Source organism: Orbicella faveolata, unplaced genomic scaffold (genome assembly GCF_042242905.1).
Source record: "Orbicella faveolata isolate gen_17 unplaced genomic scaffold, um_ofav_v1 contig_36, whole genome shotgun sequence".
Taxonomy (NCBI): domain Eukaryota; kingdom Metazoa; phylum Cnidaria; class Anthozoa; order Scleractinia; family Merulinidae; genus Orbicella; species Orbicella faveolata.
The window spans coordinates 16,496,825-16,516,236 of record NW_028301565.1 but is presented as its reverse complement, the minus strand read 5'-3'; the positions used below and the strand labels follow the sequence as shown (position 1 = coordinate 16,516,236).

Sequence of the window (19,412 nt, the reverse complement as noted above, 5' to 3'; positions counted from 1 at the left end):
ATCTTTTTTAAAATCCACAATTTGACCTGTTGTGGTGGTTATGTTATTTCCAAGCATTTGCGCAAGCATTTCCGTATATTGGTTACAGGTACGACCGTCGTTATCTTTGTTTATCATCAAAATGGCGAATATTTGGCAAATTCGTGGAGCTCTGAACGGCGCGCAGTGGCGAGTGCCCACAAATTTTATTCTATACATTTTTACATTGATAGTATTACTTTTGAGTCATCATAGACTTGTAGATCAGGTCCCACATTTTAACTTTTGGTATTTTACGCTTCGCACATTCTGGAGTTCGGCAGGAGGTATTTTAAAAAAATCATAACTCCGTCAAACGTTGACAGAATATAATTGTTAAACCTTTAAAATAACGAAGAAAAGTGAAACTTTTGCATGTAAAACATTCAGCTTGTTGGAATAAAAAGCTGTGCCTTGGCAGCGTCGGACATTTACAGCTAAATGTCAGTTTCCCAAGGCAAATTAGCCTGTTTTGAGGTCACCTTGAAAACAGTCTCGCAGAAAATGAAAAAAAATTGAATTAATCCAAATAAGTGCAATATCTGTACATTGGATATAATGTTGACTTTCCCTGAAAAATGACGCCAGTCGGTGAAGGTCCAAAATTTGCCTTATCCGTTCTTACGTGGACAGCCCCTTAATATTTGATCGATTCCTCGATATTTGTGCATTGGATATAATGGTTGACTTTCACTGAAAAAATGAGGCAAATCGGTGAACGTCCAACCCTTGCATTATCCGTTCTTACGCGGACAGCCTCTTAATATTTGATCGATTCCTCGATTCGTAAGTTTGGGACGCCTGCCTGTGTGGAGACAGATTGGGAGACTCAAAATTCTTCAACCTCTACTTATGCAACGTTGGTTCCTTTTCGACAATAGCATTGGTTGATATCTCAGGAAAACCGTTCGATCAAAGCACGTACATGTAAGCACCATATGTATGCAACTTCCGGTTAGAATTTTACTTCTGTTTCAGGAGCCCATCACTAGTGATGGATGGGTTCCTGTCAAATCGTGTGTCCGCTCCAGAGCCGCAAGACCCTGCGCAAACCTCAGAGGGTCTTTTAATCTCGTTCCTAGAACTTGCGATGTCCACTGGATCATGAGGCTACGATAGCTGAAACAGCCTCTTTCGTATTAACGTTTGGTAAATGAAAGCTCGGAAGGGGGACAGGGAGGTACGGTGGCCTATCTACTATAGGATAACGTTCTTCAATGTAAAAAAAAAGCCCTCTAAATGGGTGCAATGTTTTGCTCTGGGTGTATGAATGAATGAATTTGTATGAATGAATGTATGAATTTGTGTTAAAATTTACCACACGATTACAATATACCCTGATCACATTGACATCTTATGACCATGGAAGGGGCCGTCTGACCGCACAAGATTCAAAACTGCGCCGAAGTAAATGAGCTTTGTATTCGTCCGTTTTCCAACAGTTCAATCCTTTTCCGTTTTTAACAAAGTTCAGTCGAACATCATAACGGTCTTTCCCCCAAAATACCTGGAGCACGTAATTTCAATAGTCAAAACAAGAGCCTCAAGTAACTAAACCATAAATACTGAGAACGTTAAAAACTTGGAATTTATTGTCTTTACTACAAAACTGCGAAGTGTACAAATAATCCTTCCACTTGTCTTTAATTTAAACAACTAAAGTTAAGAAGCCTGAAACACTCGTCATTGACTTGAAAGTTAGGGTTAAACAGCGAATACAAATTCATGCAATTTTGTGCAAAAAAAACTTCGGTATTGTCTCAGTTCACAAAAATCGTCCATAGCCTAGAAGATGAATCTCTTTGCTTAACGCTGTTTTACTGATTACTGCGACTCTTAGAAACAAATCTTGGTGAGAAGTTCACAAAGGAAAATGAATTAGAGACGAATAACGTTACTAGCGAAGATAAGTAATTTTCGTACTATCGGACAACACAGGTGTTCCTTATTAACGATAAGGACTGCCTTGATCGTCATGGGAAAACGGAAGCATCTTAGAATTCACAGTACATGCAAAAGTTTTTCATCTTCCCAGTGCCGTTTTAGGAGAGTTTTGGTTCCACCTTAAGCACTGGTTTCTTTAAATTTGTTAAAATCAAAATAAGGACAGTCTCTTGTCATCATGTTTTCCAATGTTGTTGTTAGTTGATCAAATGTCGGTCGTTCTTCAGGGTTTTCCTTCCAGCAGCCTGACATTAAAGAATACCTATAGTGGAATAGTAAAGGAGAATAAGGTATTTTGCATACCTCCGACTCTTAAAATTACATAAGAAGACTATATGATTGTATATTCTACCAGACTGAGAGATCCTTTCATTGCTACCAGCAATGACTGGGACATAATTTATTGAAAATTAGAAACGAATGACATGGAATGGAATAATTGCTATTTAAAGCCAACATGGTGAAAATAATCAGATAAGTCAAAGGATAACTGAATACAGTTTTACAGGGTTGCAATGTGGAAGTCCGATATGACATATATATGGTTGATCTTTTTTTTTGAACAACTCAGTAGAGCGAGAATTCTTCAGTAAGTCTTGAGAGGAAAATCCGTGCTATAACAAAATTCTGGAGTCTGATTGGCTATAAGCAAACCCGATCAAACCACTTATAGAACAGTTACGAGGTCAAGCCTTAATTTTTTAGTATGTCGAGTCGGTTTTCTCAGTTCTGAGGATGTTTGTTACAAATGAGTATTGAATACTGGTGTGATATGATTGGTGCAAAGAGCATCAAGATTATTAACACTACATATATCAAGCTCAAATTCTGCTACTGGCTTTCATTTATAGGCCACCATTCATTTTGAACGAGTTTTGTTTTTCCATCGTCCAGAGCCAACAACATGGTTTCCACTCTTATGAGCTGCTTACGTAATTTGACACAAAAAGATAACCTGAACACAGTTTGGGAGTTGGCCAACGATAACTTAACAGAAAAATTGCTATCTGCTATCACCATTTTATGGCTACTCAATCTGTTAAGCAAAACCAATTACTTACAGTTCATCAGAACAAGAGTCTGGTTTTTCCAAACGGTATCCTCTCTTAAGAAGATCAAACAACTCTTTGTTGTCAATTCCTGGATAAGGAGTGTGACCTATTAGGTGATTATAAGGAAATGTTTTATGCAATGTCTAAGATCGCCGAAACAACAATATAAGTTAAGAAAGAACTAGTGAATGCTATGTCTTTCATTCATTGTAGCAATATATTCCCCCACTATCTAACACTGTTCGTTGAGATGTTGTGAAGTCTAAATCGCCGAGGTAAAAGTTAAGGATTTCATTAACTACTTTTTCGATAAGAATAATTCACTTTTTAACTAGAATTAAAGATTTAATCAAACATGAACAACAAAAGTTCTCACTCAGGACCAGTTATCCGCAGAGATTTTTCGAACTTACATGCAGCTTCAGCAATATACATTGGGAAAGCTAGGAGATTTATTTACGCGAAAGATCTATAAAAATTATAAAGTTTTATTTTCTTTTTACGGTTTTTATCCCTCCTAGATGGTAGACCCTATCCCTCCGGTTTCCTTCCACCTCGTTCAAAAACCCTAACGAGGGTCGACACCTGCGGGTATATAATTTGTAAGATACCTGAGAGATTCACTTGATGATGTTACCAACAGTTTTTCATGTATTGAGTAAGATCTAAAAGGCGCCCCTCAGGAAACTGTTTCTGTGCAATCAAGCCGTCCAAAGAAACATTTAACCACGAACCACCCATTCTTACCTATGGTTGCCAATTCCCACAGAAAAACACCAAAAGACCACCTGAAAAGGAATTTACAAAAATAAACAGACAGTACAGCTAACACTGCACCACGAACAGATGGAAGGATAAAGGATGGAGTACTTGCCCCAGGTAGGAATTCCCATGTGAAAAGGTCGGGGATTCTCATGCGAAAAGGTCGGGGAGGCTGCTCGGAACATTTGAATCAAGCCCCTAAAAGAGACAAAACTTGGCGTGTCTCAAGCTCTAAAAGACCCTTAAAGGTACCGCTGTAAGCCGAACAGACAGCAGTTGTTTTTATTATTTCTTCGCGTGCAACACTGAAAGATACCTTGACGGCTAAAAATAGTGGCATTTTGTCCTGAATACCTCTAAGCGAGGCGACGAGCATCCCCGACTTTTTAAAATGGGAGTCTCCCTCCCAGGGCACTTGAAAGACTTGAATTTATAACAAACTTACACATCACTTTTAAAAGTGAATACGCTGTTTTGTAACGCCTCAAGTGCCGTCCATTTGATTGGCAGCTTTTTTGTGTGCTTCGTCTCGTATATTTCACCATAGGTATGGCATAGGAGACCGAAATCGGCGATCTTCACTGCTCTGTCCTCACCAAGAAGAACATTACGAGCTGCCAGATCACGATGCACAAATCCCTTGCTGGCCAAATAATCCTATAAAAAAATTGAATTTGTTTAAATTAAAGCGCTGAATTCGTAATCCCTGAGAGGAACACTTGTGGTGTTTTACCGACCACTTTACCAAATATTTCAGAGATTTCAGCTAGAAAGCAAACGAACACTAATTTTTTGGAAATTTTGGTTGGAAATTGTGGAGTACATTTTGGGGAATTTATGTTGGTAATTGTGCTAAAACGAGATGGTAGGTCGGTGAAGTGTAGAGGAAACAAGTGGAAATCATTATTTGAAGGATGTTTTCATGTATGGTTAGAAATCTAGAAAAATCTAGTAGAACGATAGATTATTTGCTCTTAATCTAAAGGGTATTAGTTTATTCGACTTTCGGCCTCACCAACTCGAGCTCATAATCCGGCTAATTGTTAATTAGAGCACACAAAAATACCTCGGGGTATAACTATGTAAGCAGGTGATACAAACGCCATGTCCCTGAGCATACTGTAACGACATGTAATAACAAATATTCCCGATAATACGCGGCTAATAAGCGAAATAATTTGTAATTTCGATAAAGAGTTTAATCTATAAATATAATCCACAGCGTCACATTTTGGGAAGGGGAGGAGTCTTCAACCTGTACTTTACATTCTTGTCCTTCCCCTCCCTCATTACTTACCATTCCCTGTGCAACTTGCCACGCGAAACAAAGAAGATCCTTAGCTGACAGACCTTCGTCGGCATCTTCCTCAGGCTTTAAAACTGCTGTCTCTTCAGTCACGTTTACACTGGACCCAAACGGACTTGGCGTCGATCTTGATTGTAGTGTGATATCAAGGTTACTTATTGAAATGCAACGCTTGTCATCGGTACCTTCTCCGATCGACACTTCCTGCTCCCCTATTAGAGCTTCTCTTTCACCCTCTGAAGTGTTTGCCTGAGATCTAATGTCCCCAGCTAGCTCGATGTCAGTTCCATTTATTTTTTCACGACTTACGTTTAACTGGGCGTTTTCCTCCTTTTGTTTCATTTTTTCGTTTTTCCCGAGTGCAAGATTTCTTTCAGCCGTTAGTGGTTCTGTTTCCTCTAAGCTGGATATCTCACATTCTCCTTCATTCAAGACTGCTTCTTCTTTAGTGCTTCCTTCCCCACCCTCTTTTAACGTTTCGTCGTCATCTTCACCCTCTTCGTTTTCTTCTTTGCAGAAAATAGATGACTCGTCGACATGATCACTTACACAACAGGTTAGTTCTCCGAAAACATTCCAGTCATTGCGGTTCTTGAGCTTGAACTGAATTTGAGGGGAAAATGTCTCATTACCTGTTAGCTCCTATTGAAAGGCAACTGATTGCAATTTACTTATAAAGCTAGTTACTGCAACAGTTCACTCGACTTAAGGCAGGAGGCATGCGCCCATTTTTCGGGTCTCCTTCCCTCTTCCGGGCTGTAGGCCCGTTTACTGAAAAATAATGAATTGGGAACCTGAAAAGGGCTTAGCTCAACGGTACTTGAACAACAGTTTACCCCAAGATCAAACTGTTACAGTCACAACACTAGAAATAAGAATTCTATGAGCTGACCATCTGCAGGCTAACGATATATATATATATATTTTTGTATTTAGCAGTTACAATGTGGAAAAATCTGCCTGAGAGCGTTATACAGATTGACACTTTTAAAAGAATTAAACTTTTTGAAAATTCTAAGGAGCGTTAATACAGTGTCAGGTTTGTTTTAGCTTTTTATAACTTGTGTATAATTAAAGTCTGGAAAGCCCCCGTGGGTGAATTCAATAAAGTATTGTCATAATTGAGTTAAAAGTGGTCTGTCATTGGATCGTTCGGATATCATTGCCATCAGAGACTGAAATTGTTATTACCAAGGTAGAGCAAGTAAGCTCAAGTATGCAAAACCTACCAGTTGCCTTTTGTTTCGAAGCCACTGAAGAAGATCGCCGTGTGGAACATATTCCAAGATTAGCATGATGGGTTCTGACTTAACCCAGTAACCGAACATACTCAGAACATTCCTGTGAGATCCGATTTGTTTCATGAACTCGATCTCTTTCAAAAGCTGATTTTTCCTTTCCTCGGTGTACCTTTCTGAAGATTGAAATAAGAAACATCCAAATCGTATAGTAAATGAAGAATTTTATAAAAGTCAGTAAAGCAAAGAATGAGATTACACGAGCATCGAAGAAATACTGACATAGGCACAAGAAGAAGAAATTTGGGAATTCTATTCGGAAAAAAAGACAAGTAGTATTACCTATCAAATTAATACAACTATTATACACTGAACTCACCAACTCTTTTCTCATTGGCCGAAAGCGTACAGTGAATTTTCGAAATCAGCGCCTGTGACGTCATCTAGTGCAGATTATACAATAGTCACGTCAAGGACACTCAAGGTCACGGGTAATCATGTCATGTATGACCGCGGTGCATGATTTCTAGGGAAAATCATGTCAACTTTGCGCGCTTTGTGTTGCTGGCTGTCAATGAAGAAGCACAAAAATGACTTCCATTTTGTTTTTCGTTCAATGTATAATAAAATAATTATCAGATTCCGTTTTTGAGATATCCAGAATAATCAAGTTCTCGGTAAGGGTTATCAGCCTCAGCCTTCGGATTCCGCTAATAACCCCTACCTCGAACTTGATTATTCTGGATATCACAAAAACCTAATCCAACAATTGTTTTTTGTTGAACAAACTCAGCCCAATACCCGCTCAAAACAACGGGATCTGAAGCGCATTTTAACCCAGGGCTGTTGCATTTCCCAACAAGACCAATACAACATCAGTGAAATTGTTACCTAATAAAGTTTTAACAGCAACAATCCTGCCTTCCTTCATTTCAACTCTCTCTTCCCTGGGTTTAAAAAACACCTCAACACCAAAAGGTTGTGTCAGAACTGCTTTGTGAACTTTGCCATAAGCTCCACGGCCGAGCTCCTCCATAAACGTGACTCGCTGTGGAGGAATCTCCTGGGGCAGAAGTGGAACGATTTCGTACTTTGATCTGAAAAAAATGAACAATTTTATCTTGACCTTTTTTTAAATTCTCAAGAGCGTTGAACTCGAGCCCTAGACTCGATTTCTGCGGCTCTCTCATGTCAAGTCTAGCTTCGGTGACGAGCGCGGGCTCCTTTCCCAGCTGGAAATCGAGCCTAGTTGAACTTCTGATTTCGTCGAACAAGCACATAAACAGTAAAGGACCCTTGCTGATTTTTCTATCGCGTAATGAAGACGAACAAAACAAAACAAAATATAAGTAAAGTGAATAATTGCCCAAGGGACGTACTTGCTAACTTGTGTGTACTCTGCATATTGGAACATAGGTCACCAATAATTCCTCTTCATCTTACTCTATCCTGCGCTAGTTTAACCTGGCTGTGTCAACTATGGCCTCCTATAAGTTCAGCATTCCAAGGTAACTTTTTTTCTGGAACTTTTGCTGGACGATAGCTTTGTTAAGGCTATAACAAACAAAGTCATTCAGAACCAGAAAGTTCCCTAGTCTCTAGTGCATTCCCATAACAACGGTTGGGTTCTTGAAGAAAATGCCTTGTCGTTTCAGGTTGACACACTAAAACTAAATGAAACACGTACAACAAAACGCTTTCCTTACCGTGTACTCGCAAGCCCATTTCTTTTCTTCTTCCATCTTAGGACGAGTATCGTCACAATCAGGAGAGCTAAGATTACAATCGACGTATTTATACCGGCCAAAATACCATTATTATTATTACTATTACTGTTGTTGTTGTTGTTTCCCATGCTGCTGCCACCTGATGAATAAGAATTAAAGTGTGTAATATTTCTTTACTGAAGATTTGCAACTGCACCAGACACCTATTATAGACTTGTATCGTGTCAAATCTTGCATTTTAAGGTGGCTCTGAAAATTTACCCCTTCTCATTCGGCACTCTATTACAGCCAGCTTTATGATACAGTTGGAAAATTTTAGTCTAAACCAGGAAAACGTTCTCAGCAAAAAGAATCAGATCTAATTCACCTCATTCAACATTTGTTTTGCTTTTCAGCCGCTAAAGAGATCGGATAGTCTGCGTTTGAGATTTGGAGGCTAATAACGTAAAAAATGCTGTCTAATAGACGGCAAAGCTAATGAATAAATGAAACTTCATGGGTGCATAATGATTGTTCTGTCGCTTATTGTGAATGTAATGTCTTTCACCCGGCGGATTTGTAAGGCCTAAGATAGGACATCTTTAACCTCCTTTGGCCCTCGCCTCAATAGCTAATGTCGCCAGGGTCGGGATTCGGAACCGGACCATACTGTTAGGAGGCGAGCTCTCCGAGTACTATGCTTTCCCTGCCACCCTGAATGAGTTCACCATCAAATAGTTTGCGTAAGACAACATCTAATGGGTACTCTTGAAATACCTGTAAAATTTATACGCAATGGATGTGACTTGTTGCTCTCTCCCGCGTCGTTAGAAGCAGTCATTGTGAGCTCGTATTGCCGGCCACACTTCCAAGAAAGACCACTGAATGTCTGGGCAACGTTAGTTATACTGGTTTCATGCCACTGCGGAGTGTCTTCCTCTGTCAGTTGAATCTCTCTGTAGTATATTGTATACTTGTTAAGCGGACAGCCATTGTCTCTTGGAGCACTCCATGTAAGATTCACCTTGCATTTACCCAAAGTTCTCACTGAAACTTTTCTTACAGGTGATGGTGCATCTGAGATAAAGATAGCATGACCTTAAATTGCCATATACATGTACATAGACATTAATCACACAAGGTTTCTAAGTGCATATGTTTCTCATCTTTGAATTTAGAGTAACCCTGTCTTGAACATGGCATCGAACCCTTATCAAATAAAAGACATTTTTTCATTGACGGAAAACTAAATAGAGCGATTTTCACTTCAGTATCGAAAGGAATTCGCATTTGCTTTGTTTTGCATAATCACGTTGAGCGATTGGCTAAAAAAAACTCGCGCCACTCGTCATCCAATCAGAAGTAAAATCAAAACCAATCGCGACTCACTGGCATAAGTTTTCCCGTGCTTTGCGTCGGCTGCACGTATTCCCTTGAATTAATTTTGATTGGTTCACTCGACTGTCTGTGTGTTTTGAGACTGGCCAGGGTGATTACCTTGGTTTTGTTTTTACGACAGTCAATTGAATATTTCCCCATAATGGTATGGTTTTGTTAAATTTAATAAATATAAGTGCACTGAAGTTAAGAAAGGGGATACATAAACGGGTTGTACACGCATAAGGTTGTGATTTTTAATTTAAAAAGACTGAAAGATTGTTTTAAGTTCTAAAACTATATCCTAGAAACTAATTGCAATTTGCTCTCTCTCCAGCATTTCACTTATATTTTAATCTCGGTGCTCCATGAACATCTCAGTACTTAGTCATATGTTATCACTATTTTGACCAATGCAGTAAAATCTCCATGATAGTGGTACTTAAACTGAGTCTTGCTTTAACTTATCAACTGTCTTACTGGGTATCTGTGCCTCCTTGATTGTCTTGAGGGGTATGGGGGGGGGGGGGCGGGGGAGAGGGGAGTGATAACTGTGAGTCTAGACTGCATTGGTACAAAATGACGGCAAAAAAAAAAAAAAAAAAAAAAAAAAACTTGCTCTGGCTCTGGTCCGAGCATCTCCTAACGGAGAGAACGGGCGGACATCGTCCAAAAGCCCTGAATTATATTAAACACTATTTAAAGGAGGCAGTATGGCCGAGTGGATAGGGCACCGGACTTGAAATCCGGAGGTCGCGGATTCAAGTCTCGCTCTGTCCACTTAGCTGGAGTTGTTTCTCAATAGACCCTAGTTCAACTCCTCGGTCATGCTTGTCAATGGCTAACTGGTCTGCCTCCCGCCAGTTTGGATTTTTAAGCCTATTATCGTTAGTTGATATATTTGTTTCTTTCAGTTCAAGTGGCATATCTGTGAACTAGCTAGGTGTAGCTAAGCACATTGACCACTATAACAATAACATTTGAACATTTTTTTTGAACATTTTTGAAAGTTGTTACCTCCCCAAACCTGGACTAGTTTACTTTGGTTTCTGCTTGTTTCTCCATATGAACTCCACGCCGTTACCGCTATTTGGTACATCTTGCCGCACTTGACTTGAAGAGTAAGCTGGAGTCGATAGCTTGAAGCCGTGACTTCTTTCCAAGTACTCGTGATCATCCGTTCCACCACTCGGTAGTACACTGTGTACCTTGTCACAGGACACTCTCCGTCAAAAGGAGTTTTCCAGCTGACCGTAATATTGCTTTTGTCTGGCACTGCTGATGAGATTTGTGGAAAGTCTAATAGGAGAAATTTAGAACATTGTTGATTCAAAAACTTCATCCATTATTTAATTAAAATCATTCAGCTAAAGCCTAGTGATTCAAGGGATAGCATTAAAGTCTGGCTAAATATTTCAAGTTCTTCTTTCCTAATCTGTTCCTGTAATTACCTGTTACTTATAGTCAATAAGTTACTTCTTAGCGAATTTGTACTTTTATTAGTACTTATATTCCATTTTAGTAGAATTCTACTAGTATACTAGTGCAAATGCTGCAATCTGATTCGCTGAGCTACTCGTATACTATCAGCCATTAGAATGCAGTGGCTGTCGGTCGTCCACAAAATGCGACATTTCTATCGCTTTCCCGAAATTTTGGAAGAAAGTTTAGACGTAAATGGATAAATTAAATTCCTGATAAGACTAAAAGAAGGACATTGGCGGTTTCTTGACTTTAAAAACTTATCGAAAAAACGGGTGCGCGCGCGTAAACAACTGCAAATTTACCAAGGACAATTCAATGCGTGCGATTTTGTTAAAGCGTAAAGTTCAATAATGCGTACAAAAATAATTAAAACCGTTATTTGCGTTTATTTCAGTTAGAATTCGGCCGAATCAACTATCGCCTCATAGAAATCGAGAGCGAATAATCTAATTTTTAAATAGTGTATATGTGAAAAATGATGATGGTGATGATGATGATGATGATCATCATCATCATCAAAATAAAGATGTTGACATTGCTGATGATGACAATGATGATGATATTGAAAATTATGATGATGATGATGATGATATTGCTGATGATGACAATGATGATGATGACAATGATGATGAGGATGATGACGATGATGAAAAAGAGGAGAGCAAGAGGATACACGAGGATACATGTCATCACATATTGTACATGTCACAATTGTTTCAGATTGCGCATTACATGCAGTTATGAGATTTAATAGTTAATAGTTTAATAGTATAAATCTGTTACAAAAGAGGCACACATTTAAAATGGTTTCTGAACACCATTAAAAATAAAGGAAGGACATTACTGGGATGGCTGAGTGTGTAGATGAACAGTTCAACATTAGTAATTTAACTGGTAGTACCTTGTCCAGTTTTAACCTTCCACCGATTGCTGTGGTTGAGTGGTGTCTCTCCACTTGAAATCCTTGCGTTAACTGCAATTTCATACTCTTTTTGACATTGTAGGTCAAGAGTGTGATGAGTTTCTTTCGGAGAAACTTTGACAGATCTCCATTTTATTGGATCAAACCCGGCCAAAACCTCTCTGTAGTAGACGTTGTACCATTCCAAGGGACATGCCATAAGTGACGACCACACGACTCTTACTTTCTTTCCCTTTACTTCTGTGGCGTGATTTAAAATCACTGGAAAATCTGAAAAGGATGAAAAAAGAAAATAACTTGCAAATCTGTAGATACATTTTCCACGAACACACATTACAGGACTTTTCATTTCCTGCACTTCAGTCATGTACTTGTTACTGAACACTAACAGTGCTAAATCGAAAGAAACTGATCCAAGAATACTGGGGAAAGGGGATAAACTAGTTTAGAATTAAATTCTAAATAAGAGCAAAGATTTGCTCTTTATATTCGTTTCTCACTATGACAAACCTGGGATAGAGATCCACCTCCCGATAGTAGAAACTACATTAATGTAACAGAATACAAAGACCCCAGGATGACCAGGATATGGGAAGCTTTATATCCTGGGATATGAAGGGTTGAAGCTTGAATTTCTTGTCTGCGCGCCATTAGGCGCATAAGGCCGATAACGCAAGAAATGTTAATACATTAAACATACGAGGCAGTGCTCATCACTTCCAAGCATCGAGAAGAGAGTTTAACATGCGACACGCAATGGAGTATTTTTGACGAACTTTGATGTCTCAATGGTTTCATCAATATTCTCAATCGAAACGAACATTAAAGGAGTAGACCAATGTCTCGGTTATGACGCACTTCGTTTTCACTCGATTATTAAAACTTTGAGAAGAAAAGATCCCAATTATTTAATAATACTTTTTGCTGTACCTTTTCCAATCTTCACCTTCCATCTTTTGCTGTTCTTGAGCGGTGTTTCTCTGCTTCTTCTCCATGTAGCAGTGACAGCTAGTTCATACTCATTGAAACATTTCAGCTCAAGATCATACTGAAAGACCTTTCCTGAAACATGACGTGATTCCCAGTCCACCAAGGTGTCGTCTCTGTAGTAAATATTATACTGATCTGGAGGACACGCCCCTTCAAAAAGGGGATTCCACTTGACTGTGACAAATTTTCCCGTTACTTCATTTATTTGATCTGTAACCACTGGGATACCTGCAAAGAAGATACTTTACTGCTAACTGTCAGAGCATTTAAGCATTAAATGCATTCAACCCATAATGGCTAAACCGTAGGGTATTAATAAACAAAGTTTGTGCCAAAACATTTTGGTGTGTCAAGTTTTCATTTGTTGAAAAAGAGGATGAAGGATTTCCGCGGCAATGACGTTTTTGCTGGCCGCTCATACGCAGATCAGGGTTACGTCCCTCATGCTTTGCATCAAGTTAATGTACATACATAATATCAAGAGATGATGAAGTGTAAGAGAGTTTAAAATCTCCTTTATAGGTCTTAATCCCAAAGTAATCCTTCTCAAGTTATTTTTAGAACACTCCCGATTTCAGAAATCCCAGGTGGGTCTATAAAAAGCTAGTCCTGTGACGCTAATTTTGCTAACGTGGATCTGACCTTAGGAATGAGACCGATCTGGTGGATTACCTCGCCCACCCTTCATCTTCTCCTGGTCACATAAAACAAGCACAAGATCGATCTTTACTGTAAGTTGTCTTCACAAGCCTTAACTAGGATAAATCACCTCTGTAAACCTCAATAACATTATCCTGGGACAGCGCAATGCCAAATATATATAGATCCATTATGGCACCAAGGAACTGGTAGTTCTTGAAGTAAGGGTTTCCAGCTATGAAAGCTGTGGCACTTTCAACGGAAGACGGATCAGGTTTCTGCCGTTTAAAATCGAAAGAGTTTCTGCCGTCGCGCTCTTCACCATTAACGTAAAGGGTTATTGTGCTTCCATCCCAAGTTGCAGTCACATGGGTCCACTTGTTTAAATTAATCCGCTCATGTGCTGTCTTCATTCTCCAATGCAAGTTTTCGTTCAATTCCTGGTATACGACAAAGGAAACCTTACCAGATTCGATTGCCAACATAAACTTTTCTCTCTTCCAGTCTGAATATATTACTTGTATGTAATCGTTATTACTCAGGTAGCTTTTAAGTTTTATCCAACAAGCAATCGAGTAAGATTTCCTTTTGCTTATGTCTGAGCTTGGCCAAATCTCGACGTAGGACACTGCAGGGTCTTCCATCGAATCAAACATCACAGCTTTGCTATCAGGACACCTGCCTTCCTCAAGGTACACCGACTCAGAGTAACTGGAAATGAAGCAAGCGCAGGAAACACAGACATCAGGTTTATGGTTTAAAGTTCTATTGCGCATGAATATATAATAAATCAAATTACCCTCTTATTTTGATCGGTACTTACTTATGATTTATTGGAGGACAGACGCATAAATGGCGTCTTCAACATTTTTTTTCTTTAGTAAACAAACGACGTAGATTTAGAGACACACTCGGTTATCGCCTCGTGTGCCACCGGCTTTTTTGTTCTTACCTCATTTTGACGTCATCTGTGATCTGTTACTGAACAGAAGCGTGGCAACATGGAATCTATTTCTTAAATATTATTTTGTCATTACAGTGATACATTCACGTAACATTCACGTGCGCAATTGCTTATTATATCTCTCAGGTAGTTCGCGCTCTGTGATTGGTCAATTTTACGGGCCAGTTTCCACAGTACTTGCTTCCCATGAGCTTGACTTGAAATTTAGCCTTTCTTCACTGAAGAAAGAACGAGAGTGAAAGAAGTAAGAAAAATCGTCTTATTGACCTTGATTCTTGAACCGTACATTGAGATTGATACAAATAGTTTTATTTATGGCCCACGTTCTTTATAGTCAGATTGTAACCCGACGGAACAGTCTTTCTCCGTATCTTAAGGTAAAGCCTTATACACAATAAACAGAAGCTATGTGCTCTTAATCTTAATGGTTTAACAATATTTTTAAAAGCCACAAGTTGGCTTCTTAGTTCACTGACCTCACATTCAGGTCATAGCCATTCATAAGCCAGTGATCAAGAACATGGTAGTCTGCAAAGTTACAAACCATACCCTTGTTAGATGTTTGCACTTAAGATGAGAGCTTGAGCTTTCTTAGCACTACACCACTTAAAACAGCACTACATTTTGAAGCAAATAAGAAGACATTAAAGAACTGAACATCATAAGATAGCCTTATCCACATTTTGCATCTGGCCTGGCCATCTAGTAATTTATGGTTTAAAAAGGTTTTCTAATGTCTCTAAGTTTTTACAGGTTATAATACTTGTAGCCTTTAAATGTTCGTACATATTTTGAACGAACTTCTTAGCTGATTGAACAATTGACTGACTGACTGACTGACTGACTGATTGACTGAATGACTAACTGACTGACTAACTGACCGACGCACTGACTCACTGACTGACTGATTGGCTGACTGGCTGACCGACCGACCGACCGACCGACCGACTGGCTGACTCGCTGACTGGCTGACTGACTGACTGACTGACTGACTGGCTGACTGACTGGCCGACTGGCTGACTGGCTGACTGGCTGACTGACTGATTGACTGATTGACTGATTGACTGACTGACTGACTGACTGACTGACTGACTGACTGACTGACTGACTGACTACCTGACTGACTGACTACCTGACTGACTGACTGACCGGCTGACTGAGTGGTCCCAACCTCGAGAGCCAATCAGAGTAAACGATAATGTTTAACCTGGTAAGCTAGGGTTGTTTCGTACCTTTGATAGACTTTCCAGAGGCGACACCAAACTTGTAGCTCTTCAAATAATGAAGTTTCAAAATAATTATACAAAAGTATGTAAAACAAATAAGTCGTGTGACAATAAAAATGCAAAAAACTAATAACAACAATACTGTTCTGCAGATATAAATCTTTTCAAAACGAAAAATCTGAAGAGTATTTGATTAATAAAATTCAGTAATTGCATGCGAAAATATACTATATGACACACAACCTCCCTCACACCCTAGACCAATAACATTTATATTTACACTACACTTGAGACAATAGAACAAGATTTTAGGGCTTCATTACGCGGTAGAAATAAAAGAAAAGAAATAGCCTGCCAGTGTACAAAGAGCTAAGAACACGTCCTTGGTCCGTCCCATTTCGCATGATAAAGTGAAAAATCAGTTTTGTATCCGAGTAAGTGGCGTCAGCAAGGCTTTACTTTACGAACCGCTGGTGCTTAAATTTTTACATTTATTTACAATTAAAAAATAAATTTCACTCCATGGCATGTCAACTCACCAATAAAATGATCATAGCACTAATCCTCAGTATTATTTCCATATATATCATGACACTAAACTGTGTACGTTTCTAGTAGTGGACTGCAATAACAAAAAATGAATCAAACAATGAGTTTCCCCGTTTTAGTCATGCCAACTATATGCCGAGGAACACGAAGAAGGAAAAATTAGAAGTAACAAGCAATTATGTTCCTAATCTTTGTAAAATCAAACTCAAAGCTATCACAACAGCCAATCACAAAAAAAAAACGTATACAGCAAGGTGAACCAATTGGAATTCAAATGAGATGCATTTAGTCGGCGCAAGGCGATTAGAGGGGTTTGTATTTAATTGGTTAAATAGGCGAATCTTTGCTGACGTCATTGTTTATATTTTTCCTCATTGACATACGACTTTGCGCATAGAAGGCATCATGCTAGACACGATTTTACAACAAAAACTTAAAGAGCTTGTGAAACTTAGTAAGTGGTGAAATTTTTGGCTCTTTGGGTATAATATTCGAGGAGAAGCTGGCTTTCAAAAACATCAAAATTTCTGTGTGGCAAAAGCGCTAATGAGCTCATACATTCTTTGTAAAATTTTGAGCTTTTAAACCCTCGTCGCACAAAAAGTATTCAATACATCGCGCTCAAATTCCTTGGGACAGTTAATCGTGCTGTGCCGTTTCAATATTCAGTATTAATCTCTTTGTAGCTCCATCAGAAACTGTATCGCTTATGGTAATGAGGCAAATATTGTAAACAAAGATTCTCCTATACTAACCAATCACAGAACGTGCTAGAGCAAAATGGCGCACGTTTCAATTCTATGGCCTCGTCCACACTACGCCGGAGAAATTTGAAAGCACAGCTTTATTTCTGTGGTTAGGTCTACCGTCCACACTAATCCGTCACGAAAACGGAGCTTTTCGAAAACGCTCCTCAAATTGGAGGAATTTGAAAACGCCCGCTTTTCGTTTTCGTAAGGACTGAAAACATTTAAAAAACGGAGCTCCTCGAAACCAATAGCGGCACGATAATCATGTGATTTCTCTGACCGAGTTTTCCTGAAACACACATCCATAATGACCGGTGACTGCCGCGTTTATAAATTCCTCCGGCGTAAAATGGACGGAAAACATTTGATGTGTTGTTTAGAGTGAAACCGCTGACGTAGTGTGGACGGGGCCTCAGTCGAAAACTATTCTTATACCTTAATGTATACAGGATTCTTCAGTGGGTCTTTCAATTTCTTTCATTTTTTGCGCGGCGAAATGCGTATATTAATTAAAGCGTCAAAAAAATTCGAAGCTAAAGCCTAAAGCTCGTGCATTAATTTCTTCGTAGTTTAAATCAATGGAGTTTTACTTGACAGTATTCACTAAATTGGTTTGTTTCAAGCTCTCTATTTATACATGTATATCTGACTGTTTTGAGATGGCAAAAGAACAGGTCCGTTGGAGATCTCACTCACTTTTAACATCAATCAAACTGCAAAAGTTCGTGCTTTTTGTTTAATTGTCAAATGAAGGTGTCGATGGCGTTTTAACTAGTCAAGCCTCAAGTGTCGTAAAATGTTAACCGTTTTTCAACCCTCGAGTCTGAGCGAAACATAAAACACAAATTAATCAATGAGAACAATTTTCTCCACCGAAAGGGATCTCACTCCTTAACCACTATGGCATCAAAATGTGTTGATCTTCTTCAAAGTTGCAAAGAACCCATGGCTCGTTTCGGTAGCCCGCGCCGAAGTTTTGGTATAAATTAAGAGTAAACAATGTATATTAATGTCTTTTTTATTTTAATTTCATTCCGACCATCTTAAGCGTTTTTCAATTTTATTTCCTTCCGGCCCATGTACAACTAACTCCCTGTAGACTTTCTCCATCATGGGTCGTGACTTTCCGAGAGGTGCATTTAAACCTCTCTTCGTTTGATGATTGCAAACCATAAATTAAACGTCATTCAATATTTGGTTTAAAAGCTCGCCTACCTATTATGTATATGACTTAAATATGGCAGATGTATCAGGCGAGTCGCCTTGTTAAAATGTCATAGTGACCGACATTTTGCAGTGGCTAATTCTTTGGCGAGCTTTTGCCTTAGTAAAATCTTCCGAAGTTTTTGAAGGATCGAGTACATCACTTGCAAAAGCAATATTTTTTTCCAACCCAGAGGAAGTCGAAATGTAAACGAGGCAGTCGAAAAGTCAGACGTGTTAGATAGAGGCACATGCTGAAACCACATTGTGGGGAAACGGTGTTAGGGCGAACTGTGAGGATTAAGCTAGCAAGAATGATCTTCGCAGTTCGGTGTGGCAAGATCTTTCCTGGAGAAAGAGAACATTTTGTTTTTGTCTCAGTCAATTAATTTATCTAAAATTTTGCATGTTCTTATCCTTCAGATGACATCTGTTCAATGGATTGTTGCTACACGGAATTTTACTTTACATTTCGATTGTTTTTTTCAAAACACAAAAAAACCGACCTTTTTTTAACTTGGCAAAGGAAAATTCTAACACTGGTTATTCCGGCATCTTATACTATATCTATATAATTAATAAATAAGAAAGTTATGATAGCAGCTTTTCTGTTAATGCTTTGGGAGAGTGGTAATCGTATCTGCAGATGCCCCTAACATGATGACAAGCTTTATTCTGTTTTATTTCGTATAAGATTATCAAAGAAACATGGAAGAAGGGAAACAAGCCTTAGAGATGGCATGGAAAAATTGAAAAGAACTTCAGAAACGAAATTCTGAAGAAGATAATTTTCTTTGGACTTTTAGAGGCAAATTTTAATTTGCAGACGGGCTCGTGTATAACACAGGAACAGTTTAAAAAACGGTTTTATGAAACGGTTTGTAAACGGTTTTTTAAATCGAAAGAAGGGATAAAACAAAGCAAAATGATATGTACCACAGATACCTGCATGTAGCTGCCATAGAGAACACGAGATCATCATCTGACTGCTGAGCTGATATTGTAAATTATCAGCATCCTACGGGAAGCTGTCATTTAACTACCACAGGTTCCACTATATGTAAGTTGCCTTGGTGTGTCTCTCTTGTAGGTGGAGAATAGCAAAAACTTTTAATGCGGAAAACTCCCACACTAATTGGAATAAAGTCCATAAAAAAGTGTTAGTAGAAAAATTGATATTAAAAACATCTAGAGTGACTTTTTCTACCGAAAAGTTTTCTTTTTTCACAAAATATATGTTCATAGGTAGATATCAACAGTAAAATAATACCTCAACAGCCGT

The 19,412-nt window shown here is 38.7% G+C and overlaps 1 protein-coding gene across 2 annotated transcripts; it reads right to left on the bottom strand.

Annotated features, from left to right (window-relative positions):
- Positions 1-1,581: 1,581 nt before the first annotated feature.
- Positions 1,582-19,214, bottom strand: LOC110040425 (uncharacterized). 2 transcript variants are annotated; one of them, XM_020745663.2, is made up of 17 exons: positions 19,076-19,214; positions 16,169-16,251; positions 15,636-15,675; positions 14,880-14,931; positions 13,570-14,150; positions 12,741-13,028; positions 11,790-12,080; positions 10,421-10,702; positions 8,804-9,103; positions 8,027-8,186; positions 7,212-7,417; positions 6,312-6,496; positions 5,074-5,685; positions 4,222-4,433; positions 3,762-3,802; positions 3,024-3,120; positions 1,582-2,224 (listed from the first exon to the last, which is right to left on the bottom strand). In XM_020745663.2, exons 2-17 carry the CDS (start codon positions 16,217-16,219, stop codon positions 2,083-2,085), a joined length of 3,540 nt encoding a protein of 1,179 aa, XP_020601322.2. In that variant the 5' UTR covers positions 16,220-16,251; positions 19,076-19,214; the 3' UTR covers positions 1,582-2,082. The 2 variants fall into 2 exon arrangements, with proteins under 2 accessions (XP_020601322.2, XP_089131461.1); XM_089275335.1 differs by having other exon boundaries at positions 3,024-3,102.
- Positions 19,215-19,412: the final 198 nt, after the last annotated feature.

What these genes read in the sequence shown, in the direction of transcription:
- LOC110040425 (XM_020745663.2), bottom strand. Translation starts at nt 16,219, where the DNA reads ATGATATATATGGAAATAATACTGAGGATTAGTGCTATGATCATTTTA. An exon ending in ATTGCGTATAAATTTTACAG is followed by an intron (nt 8,187 to 8,803) that starts GTATTTCAAGAG and finishes CTTATTCATCAG; the next exon opens with GTGGCAGCAGCATGGGAAAC. An exon ending in TTCACTTTTAAAAGTGATGT is followed by an intron (nt 3,803 to 4,221) that starts GTAAGTTTGTTA and finishes ATTCCTTTTCAG; the next exon opens with GTGGTCTTTTGGTGTTTTTC.